Here is a 17,439-nt window from a genome sequence, read left to right as displayed (position 1 = left end):
AGGATGAGGGGAAGCAAGACAGAAAGAGAAATGCAAGGACTTGAGTCCTTCTCTGGCACGAAAATAAAGGCAGCCTGGGAGCAGAACAGTGGAGAGAAGCTTGGGAGATAGAAGATAAATACAGCATGGGCCCCCCTGAAGGAATTTATCATCCCACCGGCAAGATGGGACATTCACAGAAAGGAAGATAACCGGCAAAGAATGGCGACTACAGAAGTGATGCCGGAAATAAGTGATCTAGCAGTTCAGAGAAGGTAGCAAGGCTTCAGGCTGGAGTAAGGTCATGGCGGAGGTGAGATTTGGCAAGGACTCAAAAAAATTTGGAAAGATTTTGCCTCAGAAGAGAGAAGCAGGAAGGACTGAGCAGAGGTGCTCAGTAGAAAGGCAAAAAATTAATGTTTGAAAAGGAGCAGGGTTGGCTGGCTGGGGAGAGGATGCATGAGGGAAGCTACCATTTAATGGTCATTTACTGGCCAGGCACGTGACTTATTTCACTTACTCCTCAAACAAGTTGAACTTGAGTGTCAGTAGAATGGAGGGACCCCCCGCTGGGGTGACTCACTGCCAGGGCCCGGACAGGAACTGGACACCTCCGCTCTGTGCAGCATCCATGAGGGCTATGGGGACTCCCTGTGCTGAGGGTGACGGTGTGCTACCAATCGTTTCTATTTGCACAGTGCTTTCAGCTTTCAAAACATTTCCACACAACCTCTCTTGCTGATTCTCACAATAACCCTGTGAGATAAGTAGGGCGGATGAGGAAATGAATGCCAGATGACTGAAGAGATTTGCCTGAGGTCACGTAGCAAGCAAGTGGCGGAGCTGGGACATGAACCTGTGTCTCTTGCCTCCCGCCCCCGGCTTTTTCCATGGAAGAACCTTGTCTGAAGCAACAAGATTTACCTCATGAAACTGTAGCCAGGCTTGGACTAGCGGGCCCCAGTTGACAGGCAAGAAAGACAGGTGCTGTGGCCTGGGGCCTGCCTGCTTCCCTCGCTGTCTGTTCTCCTCATGCTGGCGCAACCCCTGGGTAAGCTGAAGATGGCCCATGATGAGAATTCCCCTTTCCCCAGCTGAGGCTTTTTCTCAGTCAAAACTCCTTTGGATGTAAGTAAGAGAAACCCACACGAGCTGGCATTGACAAAGGGTTAGTTGACTCTGAGGATACAGTGGTGTTTCTGGAATTCCAAAGGGAGGACTGTGACCTGGCCTGGAAGGGACCGGGAAGGGGAAAGCTGTCAGCAAACAAGGCCACTCCTCTCTTAGGCTGCCTCCGTTTTCTCTGTGCCTCTGCGTCTGAGCACTTGGAGGAACAGGGTGGGCCACAACTTCTATTTTCTTTCGCTCAGGTCAACACAGACCTAAGACGTCTCAGTCCCAATTCCAGATCTCCTGCTTGGGTCAAGTGTGCATCCCTGGTGCAATCAGCTAACGCAAAGGGCCAGGGGGCTGTAGAACAAATGGCCCCAGGGACCACCCACAAGGCTGCTAGGGTAGTGCTTAGGGGTCGGGGTACTGGGCAAACACCTTAAAAGGAGACTCCTACGAGCCTCAACTGGCCTTCAAGTCAAGGAAGCCTTGTCCCCTTCTCGCCCTCCCTCTGCTCCTGCTCGAGTGCAGGTACTGGACATCAACCAGGCGGATGCAGGGACCCTGCCCCTGGACTCGTCACAGAAGGTGCGGGAGGCCCTGACGTGTGAACTGAGCAGGGCCGAGTTTGCGGAGTCCCTGGGCCTCAAGCCCCAGGACATGTTTGTGGAGTCCATGTTCTCTCTGGCTGACAAAGACGGCAATGGCTACCTGTCCTTCCGGGAGTTCCTGGACATCCTGGTGGTCTTCATGAAAGGTGGGGAGGAGGGAGTGATTGTCCAGATAGGAGAAGATGGAAGGGGCTGGAGACAGAGCCTGGAGTGTAGCTGACCTGTTGGAGATGGGCAACCACAGGTGTCCAACCACGGCAGACATCTGGGAGTGCCCAGGCAGGGGTCAGGAAGCAGAGACACTCCTTGCTGTGTCCAGCAGTGGGTCACACTAGTGTGAGGCCCCTTCTGGCCAGTCTGGGGTTTGGGCAGGTGAGCTGGGGCTCTCATGGGATCGTCCTTCTCCCAGGATCCCCTGAGGAGAAGTCTCGCCTTATGTTCCGCATGTACGACTTTGATGGGAATGGTCTCATTTCCAAGGATGAGTTCATCAGGATGCTGAGGTTGGTTCTATGGGACAGCCAGGAGAATGGGCCAGAACAGGGACTGCCGGGGAAAAGAGGTGGGACATGAAGGAGGGAGCAGGAGGATAAAGAGCAGAGGCCTCTTCCTCTCACCCATACAGCTAGAGACCATTGTGACTAGGAGGGGGCTTGGGATTTGGCCAGTGGAGGCCCTCCCATGTGGGCTCTGACCACCTGGTGGGATAGCCAGTGGGCCCTTGTATCTAGGCCCCAGGCCCCTTATCAGGCCTTGATGGTTCCCCTCCCCCCGGCCCCAGGTCCTTCATTGAGATCTCCAACAACTGCCTGTCCAAGGACCAGTTGGCTGAGGTGGTGGAGTCCATGTTCCGGGAGTCCGGCTTCCAGGACAAGGAGGAGCTGACATGGGAGGACTTCCACTTCATGCTGCGGGACCACGACAGTGAGCTCCGCTTCACACAGCTCTGCGTCAAAGGTGGGGTGGCCCAGGGGGCAGGGCTGACTATCCCTTAGGCACAGCAGGTACATACCTAGGGACGGCATACTTTTAGGAGCCCACAGAAATGTTTTAATTTCTTTTAAAGTCCAAAGAAAAGAAGGAAGATAATAAATATGTAAGAACGTATTCAGCCTGGATTATATTCTTTATATCAACATAATTGTAAGATACAATTTTTTTTAATGGAAGAAGGGGCCCAAGAAGGCAACAGTGCCTGGGGCCCCCAAAAGTGCTCATGCTGCCCTTTTTGGTGGGGTGGGCAGCATCAGGAGAGGATGGGGGATGGCAGCTGGAATTCTGCTTCTTTGTCGAAGGCCTTTATGGCTGGTGCCCAGGGCAGGGGGGGAACTGCCTCCTCGTTACAGCCCTACCTGGACCACACCCACCTCAGCTGGGGTGTCCTGTCATGGGGGGTGCTCTGGTTTTGTCACTTTATGCTCTGGAGCAGAGCTCAGTAAATGTTTCCTGAGTGCGTGGAGACACACTTCTGTTGTCCCTCCCCCTACTTCCTGCCCCACCTGTGTCTGACTCAGGTGGGTGGGGGCTAGAGTCAGAGTGAGGAGGGGGCTGCTAGCAGGCAGGAGGACTGTCTGTGGCCTGCTCCGAGCTGTTATAGTGTCTTCACAGTTCTCGATTCTCACTGGGACATGTTGAGACCAAACCCAGCTCCTCCCAGGATTATGAGAATTTGGGGGAGCTGAGCAGCCCAGATGGGGCAGAGGGGCGAGTTAGACAAGACACAGCTGGGCCTCTGTGGGGCAGGAGGCGGGTGGGAAGGGGCAGGGGTGGAGGGTGGAGTTGGGAGAGTGCAGACCCAGCCCTCCTGATTCTGCAGCTTCCACCTTTCCCAGGCTGCCAGGGCAGTGGGCACCTGGGCCTGAGGGCAGAGCAGGACAGGTGCCTGGAAGGAAACCCGGGCCAGAGTCCGGGACATCCAGCCCCTGGGGGAAGGAGAGGACCAGGCTTGAGGAATGAGGATTAAGTAGACAGCATTGAATACTCTTTTGTTTTGCTTTTCATTGTTGTGCTTTGTTGTTTCCTCCAAATTTTACTCTGAAACATTTTAAACCTGCAGAAAATGTACAAAAATGATACTAGGAGTGTCCCTTTACCCTTCACCTAGATTTGCCATTGGTTACCATGTTGCCACATTTGCCGTTTGCTGAACCGTTTGAGAGGATAGACATCTATACTTTGTTTTAACACTCTGATTTCATTCAGTTCAGCTTGCTCTCTTTCTGCCTCTGGGCTCTAGAACAGGGTCATCTTCGGAATTGGTTTAGCACTTGGAAGTGACCTGGAGATTCCCAGGCCTCCTTGAGAACCTGGATTTGCAGCTCAGTCCTGCCCTGCCCATCAGTGCTCAGCCCAGACAGGGAACAATGGGCGGCTCCTGGGAGGGTTCCCCACGACCCCGACATTTTATTGTGAACATTTCAATACAGAAAAGTGGAAAGAATTTTTTAGCGATCTCCCATATACACACCACCTAGATTCTATATTTAACCCCTGGGAGGGTTTAAGCAGGAGGGTCTTTCGCAGGATTTTTGCGGCAGAATGGTCTTGGCAGGCAGGTTGCATATAGTTCCTGCCCTCTACCTACCCCATAAAACTGATACCAGTCCCAGGAGTGGGACTGAAGGTGGACACACAACACACTCAGGGGAGCCTGGCTGGCCAACTTTGTTTCAGGCCTTCTCCCGACCCACCCGTGGCTGGGTCGAGCTCACACTGGGGACACGGGCTGAGGCTGGGGCACTCAGAGGCAGGGTACTGGCCAGGGATCCCCTACAGTGTCTGGACCTGGGGTGGGTGCTGTGCCTTTGAGCTGGGTCCTCCCAGGCTCTGGGCCATGAGCTGCTCCCTAGCCCAGCTCTGCGTTGCAGGAGTGCAGGTGCCTGAAGTCATCAAGGACTTCTGCCGGAGAGCCTCCTATATCAGCCAGGAGAAGATCTGGTGAGCCCTCAACTGGGAATGTTGGAGGGAGGGCTGGGGTTGGGGAGTTGCCTTTTCTCTTCCCAGAATGAGTGGGATCAGGGTCCCCCCAGCCCATGCATTACCTTCATGCAAATTAGAAAAAGGCACTCCTTACTCTGGGCAGACAGCCCTGCACCAGGGAAAGCAGAGAGCCTGCTGGATTTCAGCACTCACCTGCTGCCTCGGCCAGATGCCCTTGGGAAGGGCACAGCTGTATGTGACGGCCTTGGCTGGGACCCCCAGGATCCCACTCATTCTCTCGCTAGGTCTCTGAGGGAATCCTGCTGTCCCCTGGCTGAGAGCTCTGACCCTTCCTCCACAGAGGGGGTCTGGAAGCAGACCAGGGGCAGCAGTGGACCACGTGGCTCAGGTGGCCAAGGTCCTGTCTCCCGCATTCCTGTTCTAGTCCCTCTCCCAGAGTGAGTGGTCGTTATCCCCGCAGCGACGTTGAGGTGGAGCTGACACCACAGAGACTGCAGTGCCCCATGGACATAGACCCTCCCCAGGAGATTCGACGGAGGTTTGGCAAGAAGTACGCCTGCTCCTCCCCTTTGGCCCAGGCAGTTGATCCATCTCCTTGGCATGCATACATTGATTCTATGGTGCCAGGCACTGTGCTAAGCACTGGGGGTGCAGGCAGGATGAATAGTTCTTGCCCAAGAATGTCACAGTCTGATGAGATAGTCTGGTACATTGATAATTACAATGTCCTACTGAGGAATGTTATACTAGTAGTAAGAGCAAGGGGCTTCAGAACTCAAGGAAGTGCTCACCTCTGCCTGGGAGGTCAGGGAGGCTTCCAGGAGGAGGTGTCCTTTGAGCCTCCAGTAAAAGGATGAGAACTGGTAGGAGCTGGGAGCTACTGATGACCACTTCGGAGGCTGTCCCTACACTAACAGCCGGCTTAAGGAATGTGGTATAACCTTTGGGGTCTGAATCCTGCTTGGTTTGAGTAACTTGACGCCCTTTTTTCCCCTCTGGGGAGCAGGGCTGCACTAGCGTTGGGTCCTTAGCCCAGAGCCAAGGCTTCCTGTCTCCCAGGGTAACGTCGTTCCAGCCCCTCCTGTTCACCGAGGCTCACCGAGAGAAGTTTCAACGCAGCCGGCGCCACCAGACGGTGCAGCAGTTCAAGCGCTTCATCGAGAACTACCGGCGCCACATTGGCTGCGTTGCCGTGTTCTACGCCATCGCGGGGGGCCTTTTCCTAGAGAGGGCCTACTGTGAGTGACAGCCGCAGGGGGGACAGGACTTACGGTAATTGATAGCCCTGGGGCTGGGGCCTGCGGTGAGTGACAGGCAGCCCCAGGGCGGGGCTGGCAATAAGCGACAGCCCTGGGGGGCGAGGCCTACGGTGAGTGTCGCATGCTGGGGGCAGGGCTTGCAATAAGCTACAGCCTTGGGGGCAAGGCCTGCTCCGGATGCTTGGAGCCCGCTGGAATGGAGACTGCGGGGAGGCGCGTTGTAAGTGGTGGCGAGCCAGGCCCTGCGGTTGACGTCCGTCAACAGCGCTCTGTCCTCTGCGGGGCTCCCAGCTTACCTGCCTGGGCCGCTCCGCAGACTATGCCTTTGCGGCTCACCACATGGGCATCACAGACACCACCCGTGTGGGCATCATCCTCTCGCGGGGCACGGCTGCCAGCATCTCCTTCATGTACTCCTACATCCTGCTCACCATGTGCCGCAACCTCATCACCTTCCTGCGAGAGACCTTCCTCAACCGCTACGTGCCCTTCGACGCCGCCGTGGACTTCCATCGCCTCATTGCCTCCACTGCCATCGTCCTCACAGGCAGGACCTGGGAGTCCCTGGGATTCTTCCCATGTCCTCCTGCCCCCTGCTGGCTTCCCCTCTCATGAGAGCCCCCTCCTCTCTACCTGCACTTAACTTGAGTGTAAGTCTGGGATGTCCTTCTCATAAGGATGGAGGTGGCCCCGGCAGTGGTGTGAAGTAGGCCCAGGAGCCCCTCACTGCCCCACCAGTGCCTCTTCCCACACTTTCAAGGCCACCGTGCCAGCCTCCAAATGATGAGTTACTAACACCCCAGAGTGAGTGTACATAATGTGTGATCTCTCCCAGTTTTTACATTTTAAACCATAATTCTGTGACAGAAACCAAAGGAGTGACCTTCTAATGGTATAATTTCAGACTCATGTGGTTTGTGTTCATGGATGGTGTGTATACAGGCCATGGGGAGAACAAGAAGTCCATTAGAGATCAGAAGTCCAGACCACTAGGACCCTTCTTCAGGCCCCCAACTCTGGCTGGCTGCTGTCCTCCTCCTTGGGTTGAGTGGGTTGAGCACCCCCACCAGGCTGCCCCCAGGCTCACTCCCACCTTGTTTGGTCTTCCTTAGTCTTACACAGTGCAGGCCATGTGGTGAATGTGTACCTGTTCTCCATCAGCCCACTCAGCGTCCTCTCCTGCCTCTTCCCTGGCCTCTTCCACAACAACGGGTGAGTGTGTGTGTGTGTGGTGGGGGGAGGGGATTCTTTGCAGGTGGAAAGAGGCAGATTCGCTTGGCTCAGAAGAGAGTGTCACCTTCCAGGTGATAGGACAGACGATGACCAGCCTGAGCCCCCGGTCCCAAGTCGACAGAAAGGGAGACTGGTGGTTGGGTTGGGTGCCTCCTCTGGACGGTCCTTTCTGGAAGTCCCAGACATCTCTCAGGATCCTTCCTTGCTTTCTCTTCCCCGCAGGTCTGAGTTCCCCCAGAAGTATTACTGGTGGTTCTTCCAGACCGTGCCAGGTGAGAGCCCTCGCTGCTCCATGAATTTCTGGGCCCGGTTCTGAGCTCCAGGCTCTGGGTTCTGTCTGCCACGGGGCAGCCCAGGCGCACTCACTTGGCTCTCACGCTGAGCCGGGCTTTGCCCTGGAGCCCTGAGGACTCTCCTGGGCAGTAGGAGATGTTTTCCAGTCCTTCTCTCAGGAGCTTGGCTGGCCTCCCATCCCAACTCTGAACAAGTTCCTCCCTCTGTGGAATGGGAGTGGACCCCCTCCACCCTCCAACACACACACCTGCCATGACAGCGCCTTTGAGGGATACTGTGCCCCAGCTGCATGGGGGAGGGACCAGGCTCTTTGTCAAGCCAGGCAGAGCCCCGCCCCCCTTGTACTCTGTCTCGACAAGGGCTGTTTAGGGGCATTTTCCTAACTCCTCGTAATCACTCACTTTAGAGCTATTAGCTGTGAATCTGTTCAAACACTTCTTGAACCTATTTCTATTTTCAGTTTGTTCCGTCCTTGGGGTAACACTTTTTCTACACTCGCTCCTCTCTGTGAAATACAGCATGGTTTTTCTTATTTTTTTAATCCTGAAACGATCTGCTTTGAACTTCAGAGAGTGCTTGCTAATTCCTGTGCGCTGGGATTTAGCGGATAAGGCTGTGCTGATGCGCTCTTCTCTGGTCAGGACATTACAGGCTTTGGTTAGATCCCTTCTTAACCTCTGCTTTTCCATACCGCAGGGCTCTAATCTTCCTGATTTCCGCCTGTCTCCTCCTTGATCAGCTGAGGGGCCATTCTCTGGTCCCTGCATTCCCACCCTGGCTTCAGCATTGCCCTTCTGTGTACCCCAGCCCTAGGATCCCTGGTGAGAAGAGAGGTCCCCCCACCAACTCCCGGCTGGATGCAGGGGGCTGTGGTGGTCTCACTCCCTCACTCATGGTGCCAGTGCTCATGCTGTGTGCTGGAGCAGCCAGGTGGACTGCTGTAGGGACACAGATCAAGCCTTGGCTCCATGAGGGCAGGGCCTGCAGTGTCCAGAGTCTAACCTAGAGGGGCCAGAATAGACACCCCGTACATGCGTTTATTCAGCACACATTTATAGAAGGCCCGTGGTGTGCCAGGCCCTACACTAGGCACTAGGATTCAGTGGTGAACTAGCTTAGCCTCGTCCCTATACTTGTGGACCTGAGAGTCAGGAAAGTGACAGACACAAAACAAATAATGACGCAGGTGCTTGAAAAACAACATCATGACAAGGTCTATGAAGGATGTGTAGGATCTGTTGAGATGAAATGTACCTGTAATCAGTCGTGTGGGGAGAGAGGAACAGAAGGCGGTTCTGGGCTTCCCCACTCCCTCATAGGACAGTGGAGTGGAAAGGGGACCCTGACCTCTGGCAGCCTCAGAATAGCCCTGCTCCTCTGCCCTCTACCCCATGTTTATTTTGCAGGCCTAACGGGGGTCGTGCTGCTCCTGGTCCTGGCCGTCATGTACGTCTTCGCCTCCCACCACTTCCGCCGCCATAGCTTCCGGGGCTTCTGGCTGACCCACCACCTCTACATCCTGCTCTACATCCTGGTGAGGGCTCTCAGCTCTGAGGCAGGCTAGCGGGGTCTGGGTAGGGCAATCCCAGGGGGCCAGTGAGGGCTGAGACATCAGCTCCCTGTCCCCTTAGTTATTTCAAGTATCCTCTTCACTTCTCACTTAAAAGATGGGGTTATGGAACGGGCTCTCAAGTAGACTGAGCCCAGTTTGTGACACTTGGGAGATGGACTCCCTGCCATGGGTTTTGCGGTGGTAGCCCTACCAGGCTGATCTGTGTTCTTCACAGACACCCCCACATCATTTCTACCCAGCCAGTCTTTCCCTACTTTAGATGGCTGCTTTGGGCTCCTGCCTGGACTGCCTACAGTCAAGGGAGCATCACCGTTTTTGAGAGAAACCTATCTTTACTGAGTTCTGCCATTTTTGTTCTGATCCTGTTTTCTGGGGTGTTAGCCACCCCACCCAGCTAAGTGCCACCTCTAAAGTTAATGAGCTTGCTCAAAATGTCTTTACTTGGACTGTTGATGACATGGATTGTTAACATTCAACTTGTCCCCTTTCCTTGGTAACCTGGGCTCCTGCCTCCCATCCTTCCCATTCTCTCCCTTTTCCTGTCCTGCTCCCTTCACTCTTCCCTGGCTTTGACATCAGCTGCTTCAGCTGGCTAGTTCCAGAGCTGACTCCGATCTGTGCCCCTGTGTCATGGCTCTGCCTGGCCTGCCTTCCTTACGGACACAGGCAGTTCCCCAAAGTGCACCCCCAGGGCCTTGTTGAGAAGCTAAACCAAGTCTTAAGGCCCTGATGTCCCCACTGATGATAGCTTGGCTGCAAGCATTCAAGAAGTGCACAGCGCATACAGCTGCCCTCTCTGTCGCCTGGCTCCAGGCAGGTGACACAGGGGTCTCCCTTGTCCTGAGACACAGGGAGAGTGTCCACTATTGCCTGGGTCAGGCTGGCGCCTGTGGTCAGCCCTGCCTCTTCTCAGGTGTAGTTCTGTCCTCACTGACAGGTGGGGGGGTCTGTTTCCACCTTGCCTGAGACTTGGCACTTCACAGTTCTGAAAATGACTACCCAGCCTTGGCTTAGGGTATTTCCTAGAACTCTTAATGTTTGTTTCCAAAGAAATCTCTCCCTTCTTTGGAAGCCGTGGCTAATTAATCCTTCCCTCTCTATTTTCCCAATAATGGGTGGAGCCTTGGGGTTACTGTTTCTGTTAGGGGTGGAGATGATATTCTTATTCCTGGTGAAAAAGCAGCTTCCTTGAGCTAGATGGGACACCCAGAAGAGGGGCCAGACTGGTTCCCTGTGACCAAGACCCCTTTCTGATTTATTCCTGGGTTTGGGGGATAACTGGGGTTCAGAGCCACCCTTCCTGCCAGCAGGGAACTCAGCAGCTCAGAAAGGTACAGGCCCTTCTGCTGGGCAGTCCTAGCCCTGGCAGATTGGGAATGGCTCACCTGGGGGGAGATGGGGGCCAGACCACCACTTCTTTCCCATTTACACTTGACTTCAGGAAGAGAAGTTTCAAGTCAAATACCCTAATGTGGAGTAGACCCTAGGGAAGGTTGTGCAGGCCCTGATCCAGGCCAGAGAGGGTGGGGCTCGCAGAAGCTGAGCTGGCAGGCTGTTCCTCCGGCTCTCCAGCTCCTCAGCCAGCCATGAGTCTGCAGCAGTTTTGTGGTTTAAAAGTAGAGCCAACACCAAATGGGGAGTATAAAACAGAGGGGTATGATGTCACCCTGACATTGCTCTCAACCTGATTGGATGTTCAGGAAGCCTTGGGGGTGGGCGTGGGCTCCACAATGAAAGAGAAACTTGGGGAACTGGGAGCCAGTTCAGAGAAGAGCCCAGAGAGGTTTAAGTGAGTCCTTTGGAGAGAGGCTTCAGAATCCAGGAGCACTCGGCTGGGGGAAGGGAGAGCTGCCTGAGGAACCAGAGTTCAGTTTCACAGTTATCTCCGGAGGGTCTAGCCTGTGCTAGTTCTGTGCTTGGCCCAGCAGAGGAGGGGAAGACTCTGAGCTCTGCCCTCAGGAACTTAGGATTTGCTGCAGAGACAAGTGCCACACACGAGAACTGATCAAAATGAGCAGAGAATATAGGACTAATTGTGAGCTAAGTGTTCCAAGAGTATACTACAGGAGCTCAGGGAAAGCAGTTTCATTTGCCCCAAACTGGTTTGCGAAGACTTTGGGGAGAAGATGGGACTTGGGCCAAGCCTTCAGGAGAGAGAAGCTAAGGTGTGACAGAGGGCAGAGTGGAAAATGAAAGGCCATCCAGGTAGAAGGAAGGGCCTGAACATAGGGGCAGGGCTGGGAATGATGATGGAACATTCAGGACACGGAGGAGACGGGCCTGGCTGCGGATGGCCACAGGACCCCCGGTGGTGGCCGGACATGGTGGACCTGTGCCGCTGCAGCTGAAGCCGAGGGACTGTGGCTCCATTGAGGCCGTGCCATGTGGGAGAGTTGGGAAAGCGTAGAAAGAGACGAGCAGAGGGTGAGGAAATCAGGCTTGGGCAACAACAGGATTGGAGGTGGGAGAAGGAACAGAGCCAGTGCAGGAGGTGGGAGTGAGCAGCCCAGAGGGAAAGGGGGAGAAGCAGCAGAGCATTGTTGCAGCCATGGCAAGGAGTGGGTGGTCACTAGTGCCACAGGCTGCCAAAGGTGGGAGCGAATGTGGTCTGAAAGGATACCTCAGGGTTTGGCCAGCTGAGAGCAGGTCCTGAGAAGAGGTGGAGGTGGGAGCCAGACTGAGCTGACTCAGGAGCAAGCGAGTGGGAAGGAAGGGGGCAAGTAGTGTCTGACCATGTGAGACCAGCCTGTTGGGGAAAGGACCAGAGCTGGACAACACCTGTCAGTTAATTTATGGAAAAGGGGGACTGGTGAGGTGTTCTTAGTCTCCAAAGGGAGAGGAAAAGTTGGAGAAACTCCTTCTTCGACTCAACAGGTATTGAGTGTCTCCCATGTACGAGGCAGAATCTGCTAGGAGCTGAGAGCATGGTGGCAAACAAGATGGACACGGTCCCCCCTTCTATAGTCCAGTGGGGCAAACAATAGCAAACATGTCAATGAACGATGAAACAAAAGTACTGTGGATGGGGGAGTGGTTAGGTTTGGGAACCTGGAAGGAGCGTGGCACACGGTGAGGCAGGGATCAGATGTGCAGTGGGAGAAGGAGGCAGAGGTCTACGGCCCGAGCTGGCCTCGGACCCTGTTGTGGATGTGGCTGGGTCTGACCTCCACTCTTCACTCCATCTAGCTTATCATCCACGGCAGCTTTGCTCTGATCCAGCTGCCCCGTTTCCACATCTTCTTCCTGGTCCCGGCGCTAATCTATGTTGGGGACAAGCTGGTGAGCCTGAGCCGGAAGAAGGTGGAGATCAGCGTAGTGAAGGCGGAGCTGCTGCCATCAGGTACAGACCCAGAGGCTGTCAGGGGACCAGATAGGTGGTACTGAGCAAGCTGATAGGGCACGTGCAGAGTCTGGACCTTGCAATCTCCTGGCCTGGCCCAGTGGAGTTGGCAGGGGCCCTGGGGTGGCAGGGACAAGGGAGCTGGTAAGAGAAGCTCTTTGCCCGGGGACCTGAGCCTCTTTCACAACAGAAAGAGGAGCAGCCCAGGCCAGCCTACCCCTTGCCCTGCTGACCACCAGCCCCGGCCCCTCCTCAGGGTGGACACAGCCCCAGAGAGGTAATGACTTCTGATGGGGGGAGGCCTCCACTGTCATATTTCAGAAGCAGAGCTGCAGCTGCAGGTGAGGGAACTCTCTGGAGGCCACATTGTTACTGGGTTCAGTACAGCAGCCTCCCACCTACCTCCCCTCCTCAGGAGTGACCCACCTGCAGTTCCAGCGGCCCCAAGGCTTTGAGTACAAGTCAGGACAGTGGGTGCGGATCGCCTGCCTGGCTCTAGGGACCACTGAGTACCACCCTTTCACGCTGACTTCTGCACCCCATGAGGACACGCTCAGCCTGCACATCCGGGCAGCGGGGCCCTGGACCACTCGCCTCAGGGAGATCTACTCACCCTTGACGGGCAACGGCTGTGCCAGATACCCGAAGGTGCCCAGACGCAGGCCACATGTACCACATGTTCCCACATCCCCTATCAGGCTTTGGTCCTGCAGCATCAGACTCCCCACTGTGTTCCTTCCCTCCCCCCCTCCAAAGACTGGTTGTTCTAGATAATACCACCACCCCCTTCTTCCCCCTCACTCCATAAACCTACTGCCTTTCCCTGCCTCCCATTTGTGGCTTCAGAACTATAGTGGTGGCTGAGCTTAACTCAAACCCACTCCCCTCTCTGCAGCTGTACCTCGATGGACCATTTGGAGAGGGCCACCAGGAGTGGCATAAGTTTGAGGTGTCAGTCCTGGTGGGAGGGGGCATTGGGGTCACCCCCTTTGCCTCCATCCTCAAAGACCTGGTCTTCAAGTCATCAGTCAGCAGCCAAGTGTTCTGTAAGAAGGTGAGTACCCCCTCCTCCCGCCAGCCCATGTCCCCTGCTCCCTATCACTGTGTCCACCTGTGCCTGTCTCTCCTGCCTCTGTTCTTGGCCCCCCTGATCTGGACAAGGCCACATTGGCCCGACCCCAGGGTGGTCAGAATATCTCCAGACCCTAAAGGACAGAGTTGGTTTGCTGATGCCTCCAGGCTTTTCCCCTCAGTTATGGGGCACCCTACATAGGAGTTGCTTCTCAGAGTCCTTCCCCCTTCTTACAGAGGAGGCCAGCACTGAAGCACTATTGGGCTGGGAGAGGGAGGGCACCCGTGGGGTGGGGCAGAAGCGAAACTGACTCTGCTCTCAAGGGGAAGAGGAGAAGAGGGGCGAGGCAGGGCTGGGGGCTGGGTTGGCTCCAGGAACACAGCCCAGGCCCTCAGGCCCCCTCTACAGTGGGCCCCTTTGCCCCAGCCTGGACCTGGTGGCAGGCCCCTGCCTGTTTCTCTGGGCCTGGCAGGTGAGTCAGGGGCGCAGGAATGCAGCAGGCAGAGGCCTAACCCATATGCTGTCAGCATTTGGAGGGTGACAGACAGCTCCCCTGCTCCTCTGGCAGCGCCAGCTCTGCCTCTGCTCCTTAACCCACACCGCCCCACTTCTCCCCATCAGAAGCTGGAGATGGGTCCCCCCAGGGGGGCTTCCATCCCTCTCATCTCTCTTTGAGCCCATTCTTATCTGTTCCAGGTAGTCAGCTGGGTCTTCCCTGAGGCTGTTCTGTGACACACCCTTGGTGGGACCCTCTCTTTCTGGGCTAAGTTTGGGTGGGAGCTTCGAAGCCTGAGGAGGACCCACTGGAGGGAGTGGCAGGGTAGGCTCAGAACGAAAAAGCTGCTTCCCACCCCCTCAGACCTTCAGCTCACTTGACAAGGGTCCTTTCTAATCGCCCCAAGCTATTTTCACACCCACCTCTCCATGTCCTGCGGCAACTCCATCTCCTACCCCAGAGCCTGGCCCTGTAGCCCCACATACTCCATCTCCCCAGGCTGTCTGGGGGGAGAGAGGCACAAGTTGGCCGAGACCAGAAGAGGTCTACTGGTGTGGAGATCCCTCAGATGGAGGGAGCCTGAGATGAGCTGGGTCCTAAGCTCCAGCTATGTGTCCCCAGATCTACTTCATCTGGGTGACACGGACCCAGCGGCAGTTTGAGTGGCTGGCTGACATCATCCGGGAGGTGGAGGAGAATGACTGCCAGGACCTGGTGTCCGTGCACATTTACATCACCCAGCTGGCTGAGAAGTTCGACCTGAGGACCACCATGCTGGTACGTCAGGGCCGGCCAGGCAGGGCAGCTCAGTGGGTGTGTGGTTGGCAGGGCAAGGCAGGATGGCCAGGGTAGATGGGCAGACAGCCAGGTTCAGTTGGCAGGAAGCACAGAGCTGGTGGCCTATATCCTCAGCCTCCAGCTTCCTCCCCACCCCAGTCTCTGTCTCCTGAGCTGCAGGCTGGCTTGGGCTAGGCACTGACCCTAATTGTCCTTGACCTGACCTTCCCCTCTGCCCCCAGTACATCTGTGAGCGGCACTTCCAGAAGGTGTTGAACCGGAGTCTGTTCACAGGCCTGCGCTCCATCACCCACTTCGGTCGCCCCCCCTTCGAGCCTTTCTTCAACTCCCTGCAGGAGGTCCACCCACAGGTCAGTCCCTACCTCATATCCAGGTTCTCTTCACCTTTATCATCTTGGGTCTGAGCAAAGCTCCCAAACCTGCTCCCTCAGGGAAAGAATTGATTGCTCATGAGCACCCATCCCCTGGGAGATTGGCGGGGTAATGGAATGGACAAGGAGAAGTGGGGATCACCCTGAGCTAAAGGGGGAGGCAGGTGACAGAGAGTTGCTACTTCTGAAGCCATGACGCCTTGTCCAGAAGGAAGAGCTCAATGATTGAGCTAGTCCCCACGATAAACTCCAAGCTGCCCTTACCATTAATACTGAGCCAGCCCTCACCCTGGACCCTGAGCTCATCTTCACCATGGACATTGGGCTAGCCACTACTCTCATGAATACTGGGCTAGCCCTCATTGAGACACTAAGCTATCCCTCAACTTGAACATTGATTAACCTGGCCCCTATTAGAAACACCGATTTTGCACTTGAAGCTGGCATATGCCTTGGAGGCGGTAGAGGCTAGACCCACAGAGAGCAAATCTACCAAAATTGAGCTAGACTTAGAAACAGAGTCAACCCTCACCATGGATGGTAGGAAGCAAACCTTCCTCAGGAACACGGAATGAGCCCTCACCAAGGACTCTTGCTGGTCTTTAACACGCACACTGAGCTAGCCCTCCCTCTGAACACTGAGCTAGCCCTCTCTCTGAACACTAAGCTAGCCCTGACTTCTTCCTCCCACAACAGGTCAGGAAGATCGGGGTGTTTAGCTGCGGCCCCCCTGGCATGACCAAGAATGTGGAAAAAGCCTGTCAGCTCATCAACAGGCAGGACCGGACTCATTTCTCCCACCATTATGAGAACTTCTAGGCCTCCTGCCCAGGGGCTCCACCTACTGCCCAGCTGAGCAGAGGTTTGGGCCTGCACCTCACCTCTGTACTTCCGGTTTCTGCCTCCGTCAGCCTTCTCCCCATTCCCACCTCTCCACCTTGATCCAGGTGGCCATGGTCAGTCACCCATGTGGGTTCAGGGACCTCCCAGGCCCAGAATGTCTCAACCTGGAGAAGTGGGAGGCACTGTCTGGAGACTAGAGGTTGGGAGGTAGGAGAGCTATTATTGCTTTGGGGCAAAGTGACAACTCTTTTTCCAAACTAAGGGAAAAACTCAAAAGATGAGCGGACAAGTAGTGTGTGTGTGTGTGTGTGTGTGTGTATGGGGGCTGTGAGCCTAAGGAAGTAGGGGCACAGATGCTGGCATCTTAGAAGCCCTTCCCTAAAACCTCCCCCTCCCCACAGGGTTCCCCACTGCTAAAGGGCTGGCAAATGCCTTGGAGTGGGGTAGAGGCTGGACCCACAGAGAGCAACTTACAGGAACCCCCTCGGCACCCCGGTCTAACAGCACAATTGATCTTCTCTCTCCTGTTTTTAAACGTCCTATAGTCATAACCTGGCCCAATCTCTATGTGGTGCTCCTCAGCCCTTCTCACCTATTCCTGCCCCGATAGTCTCCTTTACAAATAAACCACTTTCCTGCTCTTTGGGTTTCTTTATTCTGCCCCAGGATGGGGTGGGTACTGGCAGAGGAAGTCACTCACCCAGCCAGCTAACCTAGGCTGCTGCAGACATTCTCTCTGAACTTGCCAGTATCCACTGAATAAAGGAACCCGCACAAGGCCGTGCCCCAGCTGGAGACCCCTTTCCGGGCTCAGGTGCACCCCTCCTGACAGAGAGCCTCTCAGGGTGGCTAGTGTGGGGCTTCTGAAGCCTGATCAGGAGGGGCAGAGAGAGAAGGTGGGCTGGGACAAAGGGGAGTGGAGGTGGGGACACAGCAGGAACCTACAGGGAGCCAGAGTTTCCCTGGCTTGCCCCAGGACTGCAGCTCTCCCAGCCTTTCTCTGAGCAACGGGACAGTTGAGCACCTGTGCCTACATGGCCTTCCAGGTGGGGAGATGACAACGAGGAGACAGATGAGCACATTACCTAACCTCTTTGGGCCTCTGTTTTCTCAGCTGCAAAATGACTGAATGCCCTCCAAGTCTACTTCAAGATAGGGCAACCCTCTATGAGGGAATTTCTTACATTTGTCAGATCACATATCCTCCATTTCGATAAAATAGCGATTGGATTAGAAAATCCAGAGTCCCATGTTTCACACTTGGGAGTTGCAGATGTGGGTTCTGGAGGCGGTCCTCAGACTGCCCCCCCCCCCCCCCCCCCCCCCGGGCAGCAGTGCCCCCAGAGTGTGTGTTCAGCAGTCGGGGAGTTGCTGTTCCCCTTGCCCATGGGAGCGGGAGGGCGGGCCTGGAGTGGTTGGACAGCAGCTCCGCCCGGCAGCCCCGTGGGCATCCCGGGCGCTGGGCCCCAGGCCTCGGCTGGTTCCAGCTGTGGGCGCGGGCAGGGGCGCCGCCAGGGCAG

At 55.6% G+C, this 17,439-nt stretch overlaps 1 protein-coding gene across 6 annotated transcripts in view; it reads left to right on the top strand.

Moving 5' to 3' along the window:
- DUOX1 (dual oxidase 1) overlaps window positions 1-17,439 on the top strand; it is a 36,321-nt gene that overhangs the window by 15,019 nt on the left and 3,863 nt on the right. For 2 of the 6 annotated variants that reach the window (XM_023618361.2, XM_070237306.1), the window contains 17 exons: window positions 1,621-1,846; window positions 2,110-2,203; window positions 2,482-2,657; window positions 4,568-4,637; window positions 5,065-5,190; window positions 5,700-5,878; window positions 6,216-6,446; window positions 7,012-7,111; window positions 7,355-7,404; window positions 8,833-8,960; window positions 12,186-12,339; window positions 12,755-12,987; window positions 13,235-13,393; window positions 14,529-14,684; window positions 14,927-15,055; window positions 15,773-15,938; window positions 16,321-16,560. In XM_023618361.2, the coding sequence (XP_023474129.1) occupies window positions 1,621-1,846; window positions 2,110-2,203; window positions 2,482-2,657; window positions 4,568-4,637; window positions 5,065-5,190; window positions 5,700-5,878; window positions 6,216-6,446; window positions 7,012-7,111; window positions 7,355-7,404; window positions 8,833-8,960; window positions 12,186-12,339; window positions 12,755-12,987; window positions 13,235-13,393; window positions 14,529-14,684; window positions 14,927-15,055; window positions 15,773-15,895 (2,334 nt within the window). In that variant the 3' untranslated portion in view covers window positions 15,896-15,938; window positions 16,321-16,560. Of the gene's footprint in view, window positions 1-1,620; window positions 1,847-2,109; window positions 2,204-2,481; window positions 2,658-4,567; window positions 4,638-5,064; window positions 5,191-5,699; window positions 5,879-6,215; window positions 6,447-7,011; window positions 7,112-7,354; window positions 7,405-8,832; window positions 8,961-12,185; window positions 12,340-12,754; window positions 12,988-13,234; window positions 13,394-14,528; window positions 14,685-14,926; window positions 15,056-15,772; window positions 16,561-17,439 lie in introns of those variants that run through there. The other 4 variants (XM_070237295.1, XM_001502679.5, XR_011426840.1 and 1 more) reach the window with 3 other exon arrangements.

The sequence above is a fragment of the Equus caballus genome, chromosome 1 (genome assembly GCF_041296265.1).
Source record: "Equus caballus isolate H_3958 breed thoroughbred chromosome 1, TB-T2T, whole genome shotgun sequence".
NCBI classification, from domain to species: domain Eukaryota; kingdom Metazoa; phylum Chordata; class Mammalia; order Perissodactyla; family Equidae; genus Equus; species Equus caballus.
The sequence above is the reverse complement of the archived record's forward strand: the minus strand, read 5'-3'. Positions and strand labels throughout refer to the sequence as shown.